The following is a 19986-nucleotide window of genomic DNA, read 5'->3' as shown; positions in this document are numbered from 1 at the left end:
GAGATTCTCTCTCTCATCAAATGAGCCTTGAGATTTTTAGGGCTGGATTTTCAGGAATTCAAAGTATGTCTGTGTGCATTAGGATTAGAAACCACCAATTCCCTAGAATGAAGCAATCCATAAAATATTGCCTGAACATTCCTGACAGTTTCTATTTTGGCTCTGTTTAAGTTTGTTGACCCAGGAAGCAAGTAAATCCTAAATATTGCCATTCTTTATCGAGGACTTTAAATGTAATAAAGCATATTTTTGGGAGGTTTTTCCCCCCTCCTTCTTTGAAAGTCATGTCTACTACAGGAATGACCATTCACTGAATGTGAATGTCAGGTGAGCAACGCAGTAAATCAGTGTGGACATATAATTTGTGTGGCGTGTGGTGCTGGGATGAACTGCAAATGAAGGGCTCTTTATTTCTTTGCCTCTTTGAATTAAGGCAAAGGAAGAAAATGTCAACCTGCTTCTAAAACATGGGGGGCTGGGTGGTGGGCAGAACTACAACTCCCATAATCACTGTGTGTACTTATAATCCAAAAAAAGAAGTTGTAGCCTACAAAAGTAAAATGTTGTGTCTATTTCTCCCTTGACTATAAATTCTGCACTCTTCCCATTCAATAAAATCCAATCTCTGTTTTGCACCTTCCCTTTGGTCCTCAACATGGTCACCCTTATCCAGAGACAATTCAGTGATTCCCAGACTATGGCCTTCCAGGTGTTTTTGGATTTCAGCTCCCAGAAGCCACAGCCATTTTGGCCAATAGTTTGGGATTCTGGGAGCTGAAGTCCAAAAGACCAGAGGTGGGAATCACTGCTGGCTTCAGAGTTGAAAAAAGAACTTGGCTTCTTTTCCTCTTGGAGCTGATCATTATTTTGGTTGAAGGATTTGGGTTCAGAGACAGCAGGCCAAAGGCCTCCTTTATCTTTCTGCATCTTTCATCCTGGAGGCTGTGGTGACACTGAGGGATTTATGGCTGCTTCTGAGTCATGACCTCCTCAGGGCCAGGGCCTGCAGGCAGCCCTCTGCTGCTGGGCATATTCTCCAATGACAGAAGGATGCACCAGGCATCACCCAGGACTAGAACCTGATTGGGCACACATTTATTATACCCTCCAAATATATTCTTAAGAGACAGAGTCCAAGCATGTCTTACATGTACACGATCTGCAGGCTAATAACATAATCTCAGTTCACTCATGCTTACAGAACCTTGGCCTCGCTTTGCAAGAAGGAAAGGTGCATAAGCATATTTTACAAAAATATATGACATTTGAAATGCCACTTAGCAGCAGAACCTCAACTCAATGGCAGAAAAGCATAGAAAATATGTAATATTTTAAAGGTCATAATGGTGCTCCTTCAAGTGAGAGGCTCTCTTGGAACCTACATTGACCTGCATTTGTGTGCGGAAAGAAACGTGTTCCTCCCCCTCCCCACCATAAGCATTTGAATAACTTTAGCCTTAAATTATCATCATTTTTTTCTTTGTCATTGGCTACTCTTTTACTTTTGTAATCTACTACATTTTTAATTACCGCGTTTTTCATCATTATGCTCTATTACAGTATATTAGCTGAAAACCTAAGAACTCATCTGAAGGGCAGGATGGATATATATATATTCATACACAGTAACAGATAAAATAGCATATTGCATTTGAAACTCTTTTTTCCAGTTCATCCACCCTGCAGCTGGTATATATTTATATGTACATTTTAAAAAATACAGGAAACTGTGTAAGAATTGAAGTCACTATTATAGTTCTTGTTATTACTAGTCCTGTATAAAATCTGATGCCATTATTGGTTTGACTACGCTGACTTTGCAAGGGTTTTTGGCATAACTTTAGTAGTGTTCCTTTTTATCTGGGCTGTGTCACCTTCACGAGTCTGTTCAAGGATAAACAAACACATTGAGAGAGACAATGAGCTTTTAAAAGTCACACTTTCCTCATTGGATCACCACTTCTTCGGTGAGGTTACCATAAGGCAGAGGCATTTCAAAGTTAGTCACAGTGTGGGTTTCAAAATGGCTATTTACCCAATTCCATTAAATAGGACATAATCTAATTAGGAGAAATAAGGGGAATGGAGTACTTTGCTCGGTTGTTACCTCTTAATCCTCCAGCTGCCGGTTTTGTCTTATGAAAAGACCACAACATAAGACAACTGTAATTTTAAAATAAACTAGAGACACAAACATGTCAAGAAAATCTCATGATAGGTTCACTTTAGGGCTGCCACAAGTTGAAGGTGCGCAACACCAAACAACAGAGATAATGGATACATTGTTTTAAAAAGGGGGTACACAAACACAGTATGTTCATTTTAAAAACCCCACATATTTTCAAAAGCAACATTTGAAATTTAATTTTGAAATATTTTAAATGAGCCCCTCAAAACTAGATTAGAAGATACTAGGTTTATGCCACTTTGGAAGTAAAGGGCAACAAAATAATCAAGAAAACTCTATTATAAATTATATCATAAATGATAATATGTGCACCAGTCTGGGCCACATCCCAAAACACTACAACAAAAATGAGTAAAAATGAGATGAAGGGAAATTTAGATGTGAAATGGCCCATTTAGTGTGACTTGCAACTAACTGTTGCTGATCAAAGGTTTTCCATTTTATTTAATTTATATGTACCCCGAATGTGGTTCTCTGTAACTACCAACTCTACATTCATACCTGGAAAATAACGTAATAGCCATTTTAACATTTTTAAAATGACTGTTAAATTGTGAAGTCTTGGGAAAAATGTAAAAATTAAGGAAACAGTTTCCCTGGTTTTTCCTGAAGCCTCTCCCCCCCCAAAAAAAATTGAAAGAAAAAAAGGGTTATGAAATATTTTATTTTAAAAATATGAACAACATGTTTAATATATTATATTCACATATTTATTGTCTCAGATTAATTTTTTAAAACTATGTGGAGGAACACATTTATATAAATCCATATGAGTACGTATCTGATCACTGTAATCTCTGGTCTTGGATTTCCTTTTCTCAGTTCATTTTAAGAGAATGAATCCATTAGGTTTACTGCAAGGTATGAAGAAGTAATGGGAAACAAAATATTTTTCCCCGTTTTACTGATGTTTTGTTCTTTTTTTTGGGGGGGGTTGTTTCTTTTTTTTAGGGGGGATTGCTTGCTCAACATTTTGATAAAACTAGAGTGGTCTCTTATAGTTTAGGTGTTTTTTTACATTTCAGGAACTTGTAGCTCCATTTGTAGCAAAAATGTTTTTTAAAAAATACGTTCAATTTATAATTGTAATTTTCAGTTGGGCAGGTTGATATTGCGTTTTTCAATTTTCCCAAAATTATCCTTTTTTTCCCCTTGAAAAATAATTGGGGGGGAAAACTCTCTCCATGGCTCCAAAATTTCTGGAAATTTTACATTCCTAGATTAGACAATTTGCTTCCCAGCCATTTAGCTGTTAATATGAATTATACTGAAACTATAAGAAATGATGTGTATATGTAATGAGAGAGAGAGAGAGAGAGAGAGAGAGAGAGAGAGAGAGAGCACTGAGGATTTTAACAGCTTTATCTTTAAAATCAGATGGGCTGTAATAAAACTAATGTTGTTTAATATTGTCAGGACACTCTTCAGCTAATATACATTTAACTGATAATGTGGCTCACATTTTTGTAATACAATGTGTGTTTCTAATTAATTGAGAAAAGATTAAAAAGAAACTTTATCGTCTGATTTTAAAACAATACTGGCAAGTGCTATTTGTGTGTGTCAGTTGTTTCAAAAGGAGCGCAGTTGTTAAGAACTATTTCTAGCAACACAACAAATAATTTTGCAGAAAGAAGAGTGGAAACCGAGTTCAATTTATGTTTGCTAAACATTTGCAATCTTGGATGAGAGGAATACAGCTCTCTGGAACTGACTTTTGTTTTCTGTGTAAATGTGTTAACATTTGTAAGGTTATAGATAATTGCTGATCCTTTTTAAAAAAAACCTTGTGCAAAACAGCAGATTTATGATATAGCTAGAATTCCTTGCCTGTGATTAATGTAAAAGAGATCAATTGCTACAGGAAATTTTATAACCCCTTCACCTTCACTTCACATCTTTATGGAGACTGGCTTCAGTTATGATCGATGGGGTTGTAAAACTCTTTGTTGTACAGTTATTTCTGATGTAACGTTGCCTCATCTTGGCTCCAAACTCTGCTGAAGAGTGTCATAAATGACTTGTTTATAATATAGACCTTTCTGCTCTTCATGAGCTGCCCACCCCCTCCCCAGTGAAAGCCCACTTCTGCAAGGCATCTTGGACTTATTTCTCCACATAATTCCCAGAAAACTAACAGAGTGGGTTTTATATATTCAGATGATTCAAGTGATCATCTAGTATGCTAGAAAGTCAGAAACATGGGTTTTGAAAATGAGTACAGAAAGGGGGTTGAAAATGAGTGTCTTCCTCAAGGTCATTATGCATCTCTGTAGGTTCAATTCCGCATGAAGTTGTGTCTATCTGCCCTTGGGAAAGTTAGTAATGTCTTAAGTGAAGCCACATATCTTTCCCATTGGATGGTGTGAAATAAGAATCCAACCCAATGTTCTGCTATGTAAACAGTCTGCTGCCACACTCCAGAATTTTTTTTGTAGTTTCATACCACTTTATCTGTCATTTTGGCACCAACCTATGGACTCCTGTGATTTGTAGTTTATTGTGGCAGTAGAGCTTGCTGACAGAGAAGGCTAAATGTCTCACAAAACTACAAATCCCAGAATTCCAGAGCATTTATTCATAGCAGTTAAAGCGGTGTCAAACTGCATTAATTCTACAGTGTAGATGCAGCTATGGACAAACGAATCAATATTATCTTTTACAAATGTGGAACGTTTTACAGTGTCATAGGCAAAATATATATGTGGGGAATCAACTGAACATTTCAGTCTTCTGTGCTTCTGAGATGCTAGCTCCTCTTTTCTGCCTGCTTCTCTCATTTTTTCTTTTTCTTTTCATAGGCAGTATACCATCATAGAGACTCTTGTGGCTTCTGCGCTGGGGTGGGGATATGCAAACTATTCATGTGTTCTGCCATTATATTTCTCTGTTTTTGCATTTCCTTCTGCTTGCCTCTAGCCTTCTCAGAGACGACTGGGTTTGTCCTGTGCTAACTGTCACACTACAACTACCACCCTCTGGCGCAGGAACGCAGAAGGAGAGCCCGTTTGTAACGCCTGTGGCTTGTACATGAAACTTCATGGGGTAAGCAGCTATTTCAGTATTATCAGGAGTTATTTTGGTCCCTGCCTGGTGCGTGGTGCACTCTGTCCTGGAGCCATTCCTTGGAAGGAATGTACATTAACTTTCAGGGAAGAGAAGAGCCACATCCCACTTTACTAGAGACAGAGAGAGACGGAGAGACACACCAGCTATTAAATGACAGGGAAAGATATCAACAGAGAAATCTATAACACTGTATCCTAGCACAGCCCCTTATTTAATGTGCCAGTTCAATATAGAAGTAATTGATTATTGCTGTTGGCAGACCATAAGCTTTGCAAATGACTGGAAGAAAGAGCCATCTTCATCTGGAAGGTTTAGTTGCTACATACTTGACAAATTCTAAGCAAGAACAATTTTTCCTCCACAAGAGAAGACAAATGAGACATGCTAAAAAGCAGATTAATTGAAAGTTTGCTGGTCTCCTCCTTGTATCAAATGCTGACAACATACACTGTTGTCAATATGCCTTGTATCATGTGCTGACAATGACATAGAAGAAAGTATACCTGAATAACTTGTGGAAAAGGCTGTGTTTCTGCTTCCACTGCTGTATAGAATCCAAAATAGTAAAACTGTTAATAGAACAAATTTCCTATTTGATAGGCTGTGGCTGGATTGAGCCTAGCACCACCTCCTCAAACCCTACTCAAAAGGTGATCATCACTTCTTGGGCTCCCAGCATTTTATCTCTCTTGCCTCTCTTCGTGGAACACAAGGCAGCTTATAACAACATTAAAACAGGATGAAGTTAAAACCTGAAAAAAGTAAAAGCACAATTAAACTATCATAGGCAAATAAGATGACTGTAAGAAGTATGAAATCATTTGAAAACTTTACAGCGACTCTCATAAAAAGGCATTTCTGCATAACCAATTAATCATCAAATATCTGGTTAAATAAAAAAGACTTTGCCAGTGAAAGGAAACTAGAGATGGAAGCCAGCCTGGCCTCCTGTAGTCAGGAATTCCACAGCAAAGACTTTCTCCCATGTCCTCACCAGATGGGTCTGAGGCTGCATCCACACTGTAGAAATAATCCAGTTTGACACCACTTTAACTTGCATGGCTCAATGCTATTGAATTCTAGGAACTGCAGTTTGGTGGAGCTGTGTTCTGGTGCCCCACCAAACTACAATTCCCAGAATTCCATAGCACTGAGCCATGGCAGTTAAAATGGTGTCAGCTGGATTATTTCTGCAATGCACATGCAGTCAGAGATAGTGGTGGAACTGAGTTAAATTCTTAGGTATGCAGAATGTGGGAATAGGCTTCACCTCAGTGGAGGACACAGCTCTCTCTTCTGCACACCCAAAGCCATAAGACAGAAGTAAAAAAAATGTGAAATTTTGTGCAAAGGGTGACTATGTAATAAGTTGGATGTGTGTATCTAAGGCAGGGCAGTAAAAAGAGTGGGTATTTGTCCATTTTTAGAGCTCTGCAAGAGATGGAGAGGAATCAGTTGTTTCTCTTCTTTTCTGCCCAGTGGATCTTTTTGCTTAAAAATCTTCCACTGAAATCAAGGCAGGGGCAGGGGACTACCAGGCCCAGACCCTAGAAGCAATGGAGGATACTTTGGAACCAGCAGGTATTCCACTGCCATCGCCTTGTTTCTGAAATGCCTCATTCTGGGGCCTACTGCTGGCAGGAACATGACTAGCAATAGACTATCATCTATGGAGATTTCCATTGGTGCAACTAAGGCATCTGGGATAGAATTGGCTACTGCTCCATCCAAATCCCCCAAACCAGAGGATGTTGGGGTTTAGGATGCCTTGGGCCAACTTAACCATCCAGTCCTCCCAATTAATCCTGTATCATTCCATTTTTTTCAGCTGCTTTTAAAATGTCCCAGCTTTGCTCTGCCTCATTTTGCCCCTTTGTCCTTATCTTCATTCATCTGCAAACTGAGTGCAAAAGTAGATTGCACTAAACTTGGATGTTGATTGGCCACATGTGCCCTGGTTTTCATCTGTAAAATGTGGGTGGGTATGCAACATTATGGTTGTTTATAGTGGGTTGGCTCTAATGCAGGAAAATACATTTCCAACGAGGAAACTGTTTCTGAATTTTAATGTCTTCCTTTATGTTTTGGCATTCCCTTTTAGGTGCCTCGACCTCTTGCTATGAAAAAGGAGGGAATTCAAACCAGGAAACGCAAACCAAAGAACCTATCTAAGATAAAGTCATGCTCGGGTAAATATAATGAGAGTTGGTGGAGGGACAGAGATTTGGCCATCCAGAGAACACACAGTTTCTAATGGGTTGTGCTACCATTGCAGGTAATAATAGCAATAATGCTGTTCCTATGACTCCAACTTCCACGTCTTCTACGAACTCAGATGACTGTAGAAAAAATGCTTCCCCTAGCACACAGCCCACAGCCTCAGGGGTAAGTGATAAAACAGTATCCATAATAGTACATACATAGATTTCCGCAGTCTCTCTTATCTCAATTTTTTTATCTTATCTAGTAGAACAGTAATCAAAATAAACTTTTCAGTTTGTTAGCTGATACTGGAGTGGGAATTTCACAGGAAATTGCCTATAAATGCAAACACAATGTAAAATGAAAGCACTTCACAAACAACTTTGGTAAGATATATAGATATATAGGTATAGATACAGATGCTTTTTTCCCTTATTTATCCTGTGTTGTACTATGTATTCTGTTGTGCTCTACTATATAGTAGATATTGTCCCCAATCCAGGTTGGGGTGATCCAACAGTTTCCCTGTGCGGCACACTCTGTATAGAGCAAAATCCTCTAAATTCAGGAGCTACATTATCTGTAGTTTTACAAAAATATAGAGAAATTTTGTTTGTTTGTTTGTTTAAAATATATACAGCCCACCTTTCTCCCAGCATGGGACACAAGGAGGCTTACAAAACTAAAACAAGATGAAGCTTTTAAAAAACCTAATTAAACAAACCATCATCATAATAAAATGGCATGTATTCTAAAAAGTATAAAATCATTTAAAAATGTAACCATAAAGATACAATGCATAGCCCTCACCCCATAAAAAGATTTCCTGCAACCAATTAATCATCAAATGCCTTTTAAAATAATTATTTAAGTATTTACTTGCTGGTGAAAAGCAAGTTCCAATGGAACCACCATGGCATGGCACCTCTGGGTTCCTTCATTCAGCACCATAGGTTGTTCAAGCAGAATTTGCACAAGACATTTGGAGCAGAACAGTAAATGGTGTCATACGATCCCACATGCATCTCTTTCCCTCTTCAAGTCAATACAAAGGCAGCAAATGTTGCTGCCTTTTTATAATGATCAAAATCTGCCTAAGGCAGCGGCTTCACTCTGCCTAATGGTAGGGACCCACCATTTTGGATGGCTAGAGCAGCCTTAACCACCTTAGTGTTGTCCAAATGTTGAAATACAATCTCAGCATCCCCAGCAAGCATAGAATAGTGGGAGTTGCCCTTCAACAGATTTGAAGAAGCATCAGGTTGTCAAAGGGTACTCTTAACTAACCAACATCTATCCTTGGCAAAATGCTCAAAAAGCAAATAAGGAAGATAACATTGAAACTCTATGGTGAAGTTGCAAAATAGCTGAGGAGGGACTGAATTTGTTCTCAAGGTTGTGGAATAAAAAGAATGAAAACAAGGAGCACTATCAAGGTTGCAGAGAGGGTGTATGTGCACAACACAAGAATTTTTAAAATACTCTAAATGTTGGGAAAAGGAGACCTGGACAGTGATTAGGCTGAAAGGAATTTGGACCTTTTGTCAGAGGAGTAAGCAACAATTGCAATATGTTTCTTGAGTAAATAAAAGCAGCTGAGCATCTTATGATTTCTTTAGAGAGCTCAAATGTTACTTTTTGGGACCACAATTCCCTGAATTCCACACTCAGTCAGTAATGATGCTGACTGGGGGATTCTGGTAGACCACAAAGTAACATTTCCAAATTCCGCTTAAGTAGAAAGCACCCAAAGTGTAATGATAGTAGAAGTCAATCACAGGTTCCTTCATTGTTTCCCCTGTCATTTCTAATATGTCTCATGCTTATTAGCTTCCTTTTATTGCCACATAACACCAGCATAAGGCAAGAAACTTAATATTTTTCATGTTGCACATTTTCTGCAGGAAACACTAATGTAATCCTGGGGTTTCCCACAGCAATCATTAACAAGTCGTATTATCCAAACTCGCCATATTTGCTAATACACATCATCTGGAAATAAGTGGATGCAGTCATAGCAGCTGTTGGTTGGGGCTGTTAGATAGGAAAGGGAGTTGTTCCACAGAAAATGTGGGTGTTGGACCTGCATAGACGAATAGTTGGTTGCTCAGTGCTATTTCAGTTCACAACCTGAAAACTGTGTTTGTTTCAAACTGAATTCTTTGGCCACTGTTGGTTCGGAGTTTGGAATGTTACACTTTTGGACATCCTGGTAGATCCTGGGATCTGGAGGCTAATATGTTAGTTTTCCAAAACTCTCTGTAGTTGGTGTTTAAACTGTAGATGGTTTATGTTTCTATAGTTGGTTAAGAACATCAGGCTAGTTGTGCTGGATCAGAGCAAAGACCAGAGCACATACATCATTATAGTGAAATTTGTCAGTATCTATAACTTCAGCCTTTTCTTGATATCTGCACACCTGCCTAATTCTTCCACCAATATTTGTGCATGTGGCCCTCTCTGCCCCCCTACATGTTCAGCTAAGTCTGAATGTGGAGCTGGATGTACCAGGGTTCTGAAAAGTAGAGGCTGCATCTGCAGTGCAGAAATAATCCAGTTTGCACCACTTTAACTATCACGGCCCAATACTATTGAATTCTGGGAATTGTAGTCTTGTGAGACATTTAGCCTTCTCTGTCAGAGAGCTGTGGTGCCACGACAAACTACAATTCCCATAATTCCACAGCATTGAGCCATGGCAGTTAAAGTTGTGTCAATCTGGACTACTTCTGCAGTGCAGATGCAGCCATAGAATACAGTTCCTCAAACTGCATAGGGCAGCTGTTTGGATAGGTTGAATGGATACAGTAACTGATACACAGGGGGGAAACTATGGTGAACAACCATTAACTCACTGTACTTAGGAATTTTGGGAATTCGTCTGCCATCCACAGATTAGAGCTCCCATAGATCACCCACACCATATTATTATTCAATGGCCTCCCCCTATTTAGTGCATCCTCCAGATGTACTGGATTACAACTCAGCCTATGCAAATGTCATATGGTACTAGTCTCTTTGTCATTTCTAACATGCCCCAAACTTATTAGCTCCCTTTCATTGCCACATAACACCAGCATAAGGCCATAAACTCTTAAATATTTTTTCACTTTATTAAGCCTCTGCCTTTCATTCTCTGTGGGATATTTTATTGCCTATACATGTTACATTCCCTTTGTAGGTTAATCTGAAGCTGAAGTGAAATATTCTTTCAACATCTCATTTTTTGAAACTCCTTAAATATTTTGAAAACATAGTGAAGGCCAAGCAATGTTATTCTGGCACTAGAGAAGGAGCAGCAAGTTCTCCCCCATTCAAGTTGCATAGTACCCAAGGCCAGACAAATTAGTTTGGAATCTTAGACAGAAAATCCCACAAGCATGTCTCCTTCTCCATTGCTATAAAAATGCAACAATAAACAAAAATAACAATTGTTTAAATCAGCCAATTTAATATCCTGACAGTACAGGAGTCAAATCTGGCTGCAGGTTTGGTTGTGTTATCATAAATATATAAAATTTTAACTTACATTAACAAATATGTAGTTAGAATGTGAAATAGATTTCATTTTAATTGACTTTCTCCTAAGAATTCAGTTGAACCTGGGGGAAAATTGCCTGAGATTTTGCTCTGTGTTCCAGAGTGATTTATCTCTGTTTTTTTGTTTTTCAAAAGAATTAAGTTTAATGTGATTGGTGCACTGCCAGAATCCTCAGTCCAGGAAAGCTGTGTGTTCTAGTCACCCATTTTCCCTATTTCTTCTCCTAGCAACAATCATCCCCAGTACTAGAAGGCATTAAATGGATTATTTGAGTAAGTTTTGTATTTTGTCTTGAATTGTACTAACATTTTATGTTAGCAGAGTTGTCAACTCTAGGATGGAAAGAAAAGGAGCAACTTTAGGTTCACCTCCCCTGTGTCACAAGGGGTTGCATAGTTTTGTTCATTTGGAACCAGTTCAGTTTTGATTTTAACTTATTTCTGGCCAGTTTTTGGTAGCGGTTGAGGCTTCAAAGGCAAGAGGAACATTATAGCCACACTATACAATTTAATTTTTTTTGGGGGGGGGGGGGCTGAAGCAGGGGTGTAAAATGAGGATATTGTCCCCAGTAAGCATTCTGCCCCTCCATTGAAATTTTCCTTTAGTTCTAGTTAGCAATCTAGAGAATGAGACACTAGCAGTTGTTTGCTGCTAAATCTCTTATTTATACTTGCTGTGTTTGTATTCCCTTGGTAACTTTGCCTTCCCCTTTTCTTTGGATGCTTAAACAGAACAGGGTGTGCCAAAAGGCATGCCCTATAGACAATTTATTATATAACTTAAATTGCACATTCAAATTGGTTGCCATTGTCTTCTAAATGCTTTCTTTCTCAGATGATGCAAGACCATTGAACATTCCTGAGTAAAATAACATTTTCTCTGATGTTTGGAAATTCTGATTTCGATAATCTAAATTACCTATGAGGCATGACTTTTGGCAAACCCTGTTCAACAAAAGTTTTAAGTTAATGCAGTGGAAGCTGTGTGTGTGCCTTCAAGTTGCCTGTTGACTTAGGCAACCCTGTAGGGAGAGGGCAGTATATTAGATGGAGAGATTAAGACAGTTGACCAGGTCATAATCCAGAGGTGGTTCTTGTACCTTTACATCTGCTACTTGATTGAGGGATTATCAATGCCTCTTGTCATACCTACCGGGGAACCATCATTGCAAAATATAACATTTTTAACAGCAACATTTACAATGCCCTATGTAGCAATGACTGTGGGGATGCTGGAAGTTGAAGTCAGCAAAGTAACTTTTTAAAATAAATTCTGGATGGAAAACCAGGCAGATGAATCAGATTGACTTTGTTCCCAGAGTCATTTTGGTGTACTATGAACTGGCTCTCCTTTGGTGTACACATACCTTTTCTTCTTACTTGACTCTTCCTGCTAGTAGGACTGAGCAAGCAAACAAGATACGGTTATTTAGTGTCATCCAAATGTGCGGGATCTAGACTTGTTGCTCCCTGAATCAAGGACAAATCCTGATTTGTGATTTTGACTTGTAAAGGGACCACTAAGTTGAGAACTCTCAGTCAACGATGGCATACTGTCCAACATTTTCACACGTGTAAATTGGGACATGTGTGGCCAAGCAATATTAAGAGTGTGGTCAAGGTCGCAAAAGAACACACAAGCTAGAAGAGGCTACAGCAGTTTGCTTTTGTCTGACCCTGTTGTGAAATCTATGGATTGTAGTCTGTAGAGTTTAACTATTGTTGAAGTGATTGCTAGTAAAATAGTAGAGAAGTGCTGCAGAGAATATAATTGTTCAGCTTTACTAAGGGCTACCTGGCTTCCCTCCTTGTGGTAGAGCCTTGCTTTGATGGTGGTTGTAATAGATGGGACTACTATTAAGACAGGAGGTTGTAGCATCCCCTTGTCTATCCTATCAGAATAAAGACCTCTGTAAGAATTGTGTATTCAGTGCAAGTCTCAGGAGTTTAATAACAGAAATATGGAGAGAGGGGATTTAAAAGTAGAAGAAATGACTCCCCAGGTCTCATTTCCACTAGGAGAGATTTCCAAGGCTTAGGCTACCTTGAAACAAAGCCCTCTAATTAGTAATTCTGTTTCCTGTAGTTGAAAATGTAAATGTAAATGTAGTTGAAAATTTAAAACTTAGCTGTAGTTACCAACAATGAAAAAATGTGCACATGCCTTTGTGCCTTGTTGTTTCTGCTATTGCTTCAGCTATTCCTGTAGCAAAATATGCTCCATTGTGCCCTGTTGTTGTTGCTTCAGCTATCAGTGTTCTCAGATCTGGCACTGAATCTAATTTCCTAAATTAATCCTGTCTGATTCAAATTAAGATCCAGTTGATCCTCACTTGGCAGCTATAAAAGATATCTTGCAGGTTAACTTTTCCAAAAAGGCATCATTAAATTAAATGAATTTTTGAAGTGCTGTGATCACTCATAAAGGCTGGATCCAGCAGCTACTCACTTACTACAGCAGTCAAACTGTTTTTCCACTCCATTTTCTTATCTCTTGTCACAAGGTCAGCTCCTGGAATTTGCACTGATACTATGTTTTGAATATCCACCAGAGGTTGTCATGTATCCCAGACCCCATGTCTGTCACACACAGCTGCACTCAGAGCTGTGCACCATGCCAATGATAAAGTCACTTGCATGTTTTTCTTAGGCTTAAAATAGGATCTGGTGTTAGATCATACATGTGGCTTTTTTTTATTGCCATTTTAAATTTTTATTTTTAAAAGAGGAAGACTCAGACAAAATAAAGGGACTGTCAGGAATATGAAAGTTCTTGCCATGGCAGTTTCCAGAATGGTTGCCATGTTGATCTGCTGTGGCAGGGAGAGAAGACAAAGAATATTGCCTTATTTTGTTACATGCTTTAATGGACTTGAGCCTCAGTACATTAGTTGTCAGGCATATACATGAGTACAATGGAGGAAAAATGTGAAGAAAGAGAGGAGGAATCAGACACACACACAACATACACCACTTTTCCCACAGAAGTGGGACTAAAGGAAGCTTACACAATTTAAAACAGAAACAGGCCTGTACATATTTCATTTCAATATAATTACTGCTAATTAAACTATATATTGAATTAAAAACAATTTAAAAGAAATCTAATAAAAGGGGGGGGGGAATAGCCCAGCTTGTTATCAGCTTCAGCCAACTACGACCCTACCTGGCACCGGGTGACCTAGAAACAGTAGTACACGCCCTGGTAACCTCTCAATTGGACTTCTGCTACCCTTATACCTAACTTGGAAACTTCAGTTAATCCAAAACGTGGAAGCCAGGTTGGTCACCGGAAAATCAAGAGGCGACCATATAACTCCAGTTCTGAAATCTTTACAGTGGCTGCCAATTAGTTTCCAGGCACAGAACAAGATGTTGGTAATCATCTTTAAAGTTCTACATGGTTTAGGTCCAGCTTACTTAAAGGAACGTCTCCTTCCATACAATCCACCCCTCAGACTCAGGTCCTCTGGGACAAATTTACCACAGACTAAGAACACCAGACTTGCCGTGGTTACCCAGAGGACCTTCTCATCAGCTGTTCCTAAACTTTGGAATGACCTACCGGATGAGATCCATCACATAACATCTCTTGACGCCTTTAAAAAAGCCATCAAGTCGGAACTCTTCTGGCGGACATTCCTAGATTAATACATGGGCCCTCTCCACTGTCCCACAACTATGCCTTCTTTGACTCTCCCTTAAATCACCTCATTGTAATGGGGATTAAATTTTATTGTAATTTTATTGCGATTTTAATAACTGATTTTTATGCTGTTGTATTTTAATTGTGGGTTAGGAATTGTGTTACTGTCATCCCTTCCCTTATGCGGGGGATCCGTTCCGGACCCCCCCCCCCCCATGTAAAGGAAAAAACATGGATGCTCAAGTCCATTTAAATGAATGGTGCTCATGCCCGCGGCAGTGTGGCAGCGGTGCATGAGACACATGCCACAGGAGCACACGCCATTGTTTTCTTCCAGCGCACACCTCCCTTCCTTCCAGCGCAGCTTCCAGGGTATGCTGGATGCCGCGTAAAATGCACCCCCATATAATGTGGGTGCACTGTATTATTTTACTATGTTTTATTCTTGATTGTAACCTGCCCTGATCCTCCGGGGAGAGGTGGGCAATAAATAAATATTGTTGTTGTTGTTGTTAAAAGCCTTTTCTTTATAAACAGTCAGTTCCCCAAAACTTGCTGAAAGAGAAAACAGTTTTTCACCTGCCAGAAAAAGATGAACAAGGAAGGATCCAGCCTGACTTCCCTATGAAGGAAATTCTAGAGCCTGGGAGCAGCCACCAAGGAGACTTTCCCCCATGTTCCAACAAGCCATGCTTGTCAGGGTGGCAAGACTGAAATAAGGGCTTCCATGTAAGATCTCAAAACTAGACTCAGAATGGGAGGTTGCTATTAATGAGCTCCATTCTGTGACATTTCAGTTTGCACTTATTGTATGCAAAATAACTATAGTGGTAGATGATATAACTATCACCTTAGCATTGTGGACCATATTAACACTTTAATTGGTTTACATTTTCTCACAACTATGTGTATCACCGCTTATCTTTTAGCTTGCAAATTAAAATATTTGCTAATAAAGAAAAAATATCTAATAACAGGGGATCACAAAGTGGGAGTTAGCATTTGTAGGAGTGTCACCAAAAGGTGACCTGCAAAACCCTATGTATTTTAATCTGATTGCAACAATGATGTCTCACCTGAAAATGCTACAATATTATTTGAAGTCACTGTATGCCTCCATGTTCTTACATCATTCTTCTCCACAAATATCCATCAGACAGTGTCAGAAGTGGCTTTTGAATCCATGCTCTAATTTTGAGATAAACTCAAGAATATTTAAGCTCGCATCCTGGAAATGGCTTACTTGGCACAAGTCCAGAATGTAAAGTTAACAAGTGGTTTTGTTTTTGTATAAAATAAATGAATCAGAAGAGACCATTTCCCACCTAAAATATGGTGGATGGTTTCAGTAGTCAGTAGTGAGAAATTTTCAAAAGTTTCTCTGATATTTCTTGTTTAGTGCTTCTGAAAATATCAAGCTTTAAAATATTTCTTGGTTAAAAAATGTTTCCAATTTTTAGAATCTGGCATTGCAAAGATGAGTATTTTTTATTAATGTACTTAATTAATATTCCGCCTTTCTTCTTGCATGTGACCAAAGGCAGCTTCTTTGTGACTCAGTGATTTGAGGTTGTGAAATCATGGGAATCTTTTCATCTTCTCTTGGTATTTTTTTGGTAGTTTCTCACCCTAGGTAGTTGTCTACAATCCCTGTGGATGCTATTGGTGATTTAGGTCATTGCAAAGAAAGAGTTTAGATATTTTCCAAAAAAAATCCTCCCAGTGGTATGGAGCATGCCACCCCACCTCCTTCCCACATCTTTTGCACAATCTCTACACATCTTCATGGAAACGATATATATGACTTTCTCTAGTGTACCGAATGTTCATTGCACATAAGGCTGACATCCTGCTTTGCCTCAGTTCTGACGAGTAATCTTAAGTGTCCAACAGAGAATCTAGAGAATTCCCTTATTTCAGCAAACCTAGGACCCAAAGCTATGAGATGGCAAAACCATGTTTGTTACTCATATAAAGAGTCATGGAGTGCCAGTAAGGTTGCAGATATTAAGGTAGGGAAGGTAGAAGTGTTCTGATCCTCCTATGCTCATGCTTCTTTGATAGTAAAATGCAGCAAATCACTTCATGTGTCTGTCAGTGGGGCAGGAATATGAATATGTACCACATATAGATTAAATATAGTGATGGGTATGTTCTGTTAACCTATTAAATGTTGAACCAAGCTACCTTGTTGGTTGAAATCTACCATACTTCTTTTAAATAAATATATATTCCCTAGAATTGTTAGGAATGAACTGCCCATGTTATTGGCCTGACAGACCTGGTTGATGCTTTTCCATTGATTCTTCTCTGTGAATGAAACATAAGGCAAAGTCCAATTGTTAGTTCCAGCCAGAGTTGACTCGTTGAATCAATCAGGGATGACTCATCGAATCAGAGTTCACTCATCAAATCAATTACATAGATATTGACGTATGTCTTCTTGGTTCAATGGGCCTACTCTAGCTGGTCTAGCTCAGACTCACCATGCTGGCTGGTGGGTTTGAGTAGTACTAGTAAAAAGTAACCTTTCCAAGCTTTGATGCAGTCAACATAGGTAAGACAGGGCCCATCTTCCCCAGATGAAGTATTCTCAGGTCTCCTGTGTCTATATGTCCTTCAGCATCATGGTCTTCTTATTTCTGTAACCACCCACTTTCTTTCTCCTCACACTATCTCTTTCTGATGCTTTTTTTTCTCTCTCCCTGGCATAGGGCTTTCAAAGTTAGACCAAATGTCATAGGTTTCCCATCTGTGAATGGTGCACTATACTCTCTCTTTCATATGTATGTGCACACATACACATACCATTTGTGTGTGTTGCTGTAGTACTGGCAAAATCAAATCCAACAAAGGCATTGATCTGTTTAATAGACAATTACTTGTTTTGATGACTTAAGTGGTGGATATTATAGTCATTGACAATTCCTGTCATGAACTGTGGCAACATTTCTTCAAGAACTTTTCCTTTCCCAGGAAAATGTGAGTTTTTAAAACAACTGTGTTACTTAACTGCTTGCTTTCCCCCACTTTGGTACAGGTAGTGTCTTCAGCCATGTCCACCCGGGGAGAGAGCGCCAGTCCTGAGACTAGCACACTCAAGTATTCTGGTCAAGAAGGCCTATATTCAAGTGTCAGCCTGACCTCCACTGCAGAAGTTACAGCCTCTGTAAGACAGGATTCTTCCTGGTGTGCCATAGCTCTTGCGTGAATTGGTGACGAATAAATGGTGCAGAAGACTTGCACTGGGCAGCAGCCAGATACACTTTTGTGTGGTGTATTTTTGTTCTTTCAAGCAGTCCAAGAAGTGATGACAATGAGGACAGGAACATTCCTTGCCTGACGTATCTGTGTCTTGATTCTAGAGGTGTTTATTCCCCATGGCCTCTTTCCGATTGCCCAACTCATCAGCTATGGAAGAGAATTGAGGGAGCATGAACTACTTCTGTTAAACCGACAAAGGATTACCCATCTGCACTATTGATAGATCTTTGCCACAACTCCTAGTACTGCCTTGTGTAATTGTGGATGGTGTATTTGTTTCACTCCCACTTGCCCAACATCCAGGATCTGACTGGTATTGACATGTTCTTGTAGACAAAGTAGGCCTAGTTTGCATTCTAAAGGATAGCGCAACACAGAAGAGTGTGCAGCTTATTCCAATGTGCCTATCTTGGACTAGATGGTTTGATGTGATCTCCTCTAACAGGTTAGTGTCACAGCAAATGCCTTCTGCTCATCACATGGCCATATTTCCCAGCAACTTTTCTGAAGCTGACGTCTGATTCAGGCCAATGAAGGAAATCACATTTGGTGCACCCTTCTCAAGTTACAACATGCTAATGAGAACATGCTATTAAATACATGTGTTTTTGTTTTTGACATATACTGTGATGGAGGAGGATAAATGTTTCTGTGTTATGACTGAACAGTCAGAATTTGTAAACAGGGTAGAATTTCCCCCCTTCCATATATACAATAATTTTGTTTTTATATAAGTGCAATTTCTGTTGCAGCAATCAGTGTTAAATCATAAGCAGAAGATTTAACAGCAGTTTTTATATGAATGAATGGAATGAATGTAAACCTTTTAACTTAATGGTACGTAAATAATTTAAAAGAAAAAAGTTAACCAAGGCATCCTGTAGGGTTTTTTTATTGCAACAAAAATGTTCTACTTCTGTATTTCTGATTTCTAAAACAAAACTTTCAAGAACAAATATTTTCTCAGGAAAAAAATGACCCTTGCTGTCTATCTGGTTATAAGCTTTTATATATAACTATAAAGTCATCCCCACTATCTTGCCACTGAATAAATTATGTGCTAGAAAAGTATCAATTGCAGTGAAACTTTACTACCTAGTGGAGAAATCTGTAAATATTCCAACAGAATAGTAAGGCATCTTTTAAAATGTTGGATGCAGTCTGTATAATGTAACTGATCCATAGCTAGGTTACATTAAAACACCAGCAACAATGGTATGGCATGTCATTTGGAAAGTTGTCTTCACGGGAGCTTTGAAAATAAAAGGGTTATGTGTTCTTTCTTTACAATGTGATTTCTCTTTAATATATCACAAAATAGAGAGTTATTAGGTGTATCTCTTTGCTAGTTTGCAAAGAAATTTGGTAAGCATCAAAGAATATTCAGATTTCTTTTATCCATACACAGAAATAATGTTAATTTCCCTCAGTCATCAGCACCTCAGATAGGGATCAATCAGTTGTATTATGCACCTGCTTTGTCAACATCCTACATTTCTTGTTTTATGCTGTTATGCTGCTGCATAAAGATAAAGCATGTAAGAAAATCTCCTTATTTAAGTTCCATCATTCAAGGGAATTAATAGCAGACGTGTTGGTAAAATGTAGGTCCCAGGGAACTTTTGTAAAGCTTGCTATAATCTTGAAATCACAGCTATGCTTCCTTTTAGAGTAACTTTCTAATGTTTGTGAGTATAGATATGCCTCAAGCATTTATCAATATTCATGAAAATTGAAATGTGATGCTGTTTATTGTGGGAGACAGAAAAAGCAAAAGGGCAATAAAAAGAACTGTACACTCAGTTTGAACTTAAAACCCAGTGATGTTTAACATCACAAGAGTACCTGAATCCAAAGTTTTCTAAATGATGATGGAAGACAAGACTACTCAAGGCAGCTCAGCATCCAGACTAGGCGTGGTTATGGTGGGTTGCCTCCCTCTCCCAATTCAAACAGCAGGCACTGATGTGCAAATCTTACAATTTATCAAGAATGCTTCCTTTAAAAATGAATACATTCTTAATTCCACACAAAGCATGCAAGAAAAAGAAACTTGTATCATTTACAATGTGCATAT

At 38.7% G+C, this 19986-nt stretch overlaps 1 protein-coding gene across 1 annotated transcript in view; it reads left to right on the top strand.

Moving 5' to 3' along the window:
• The window catches only part of LOC121917276 (transcription factor GATA-6-like), a 38446-nt gene extending 19247 nt beyond the window's left edge, over window positions 1-19199 (top strand). Inside the window, exons 4-7 of the mRNA XM_042443062.1 lie at window positions 5108-5233; window positions 7359-7446; window positions 7533-7642; window positions 17686-19199. Of these exons, the coding sequence (XP_042298996.1) occupies window positions 5108-5233; window positions 7359-7446; window positions 7533-7642; window positions 17686-17856 (495 nt within the window). The 3' untranslated portion in view covers window positions 17857-19199. The remainder of the gene's footprint in view (window positions 1-5107; window positions 5234-7358; window positions 7447-7532; window positions 7643-17685) is intronic.
• Window positions 19200-19986: the final 787 nt, after the last annotated feature.

The sequence above is a fragment of the Sceloporus undulatus genome, unplaced genomic scaffold (assembly GCF_019175285.1).
Source record: "Sceloporus undulatus isolate JIND9_A2432 ecotype Alabama unplaced genomic scaffold, SceUnd_v1.1 scaffold_14, whole genome shotgun sequence".
NCBI lineage: Eukaryota > Metazoa > Chordata > Lepidosauria > Squamata > Phrynosomatidae > Sceloporus > Sceloporus undulatus.
This window is presented reverse-complemented; position numbering and strand designations above follow the sequence as displayed.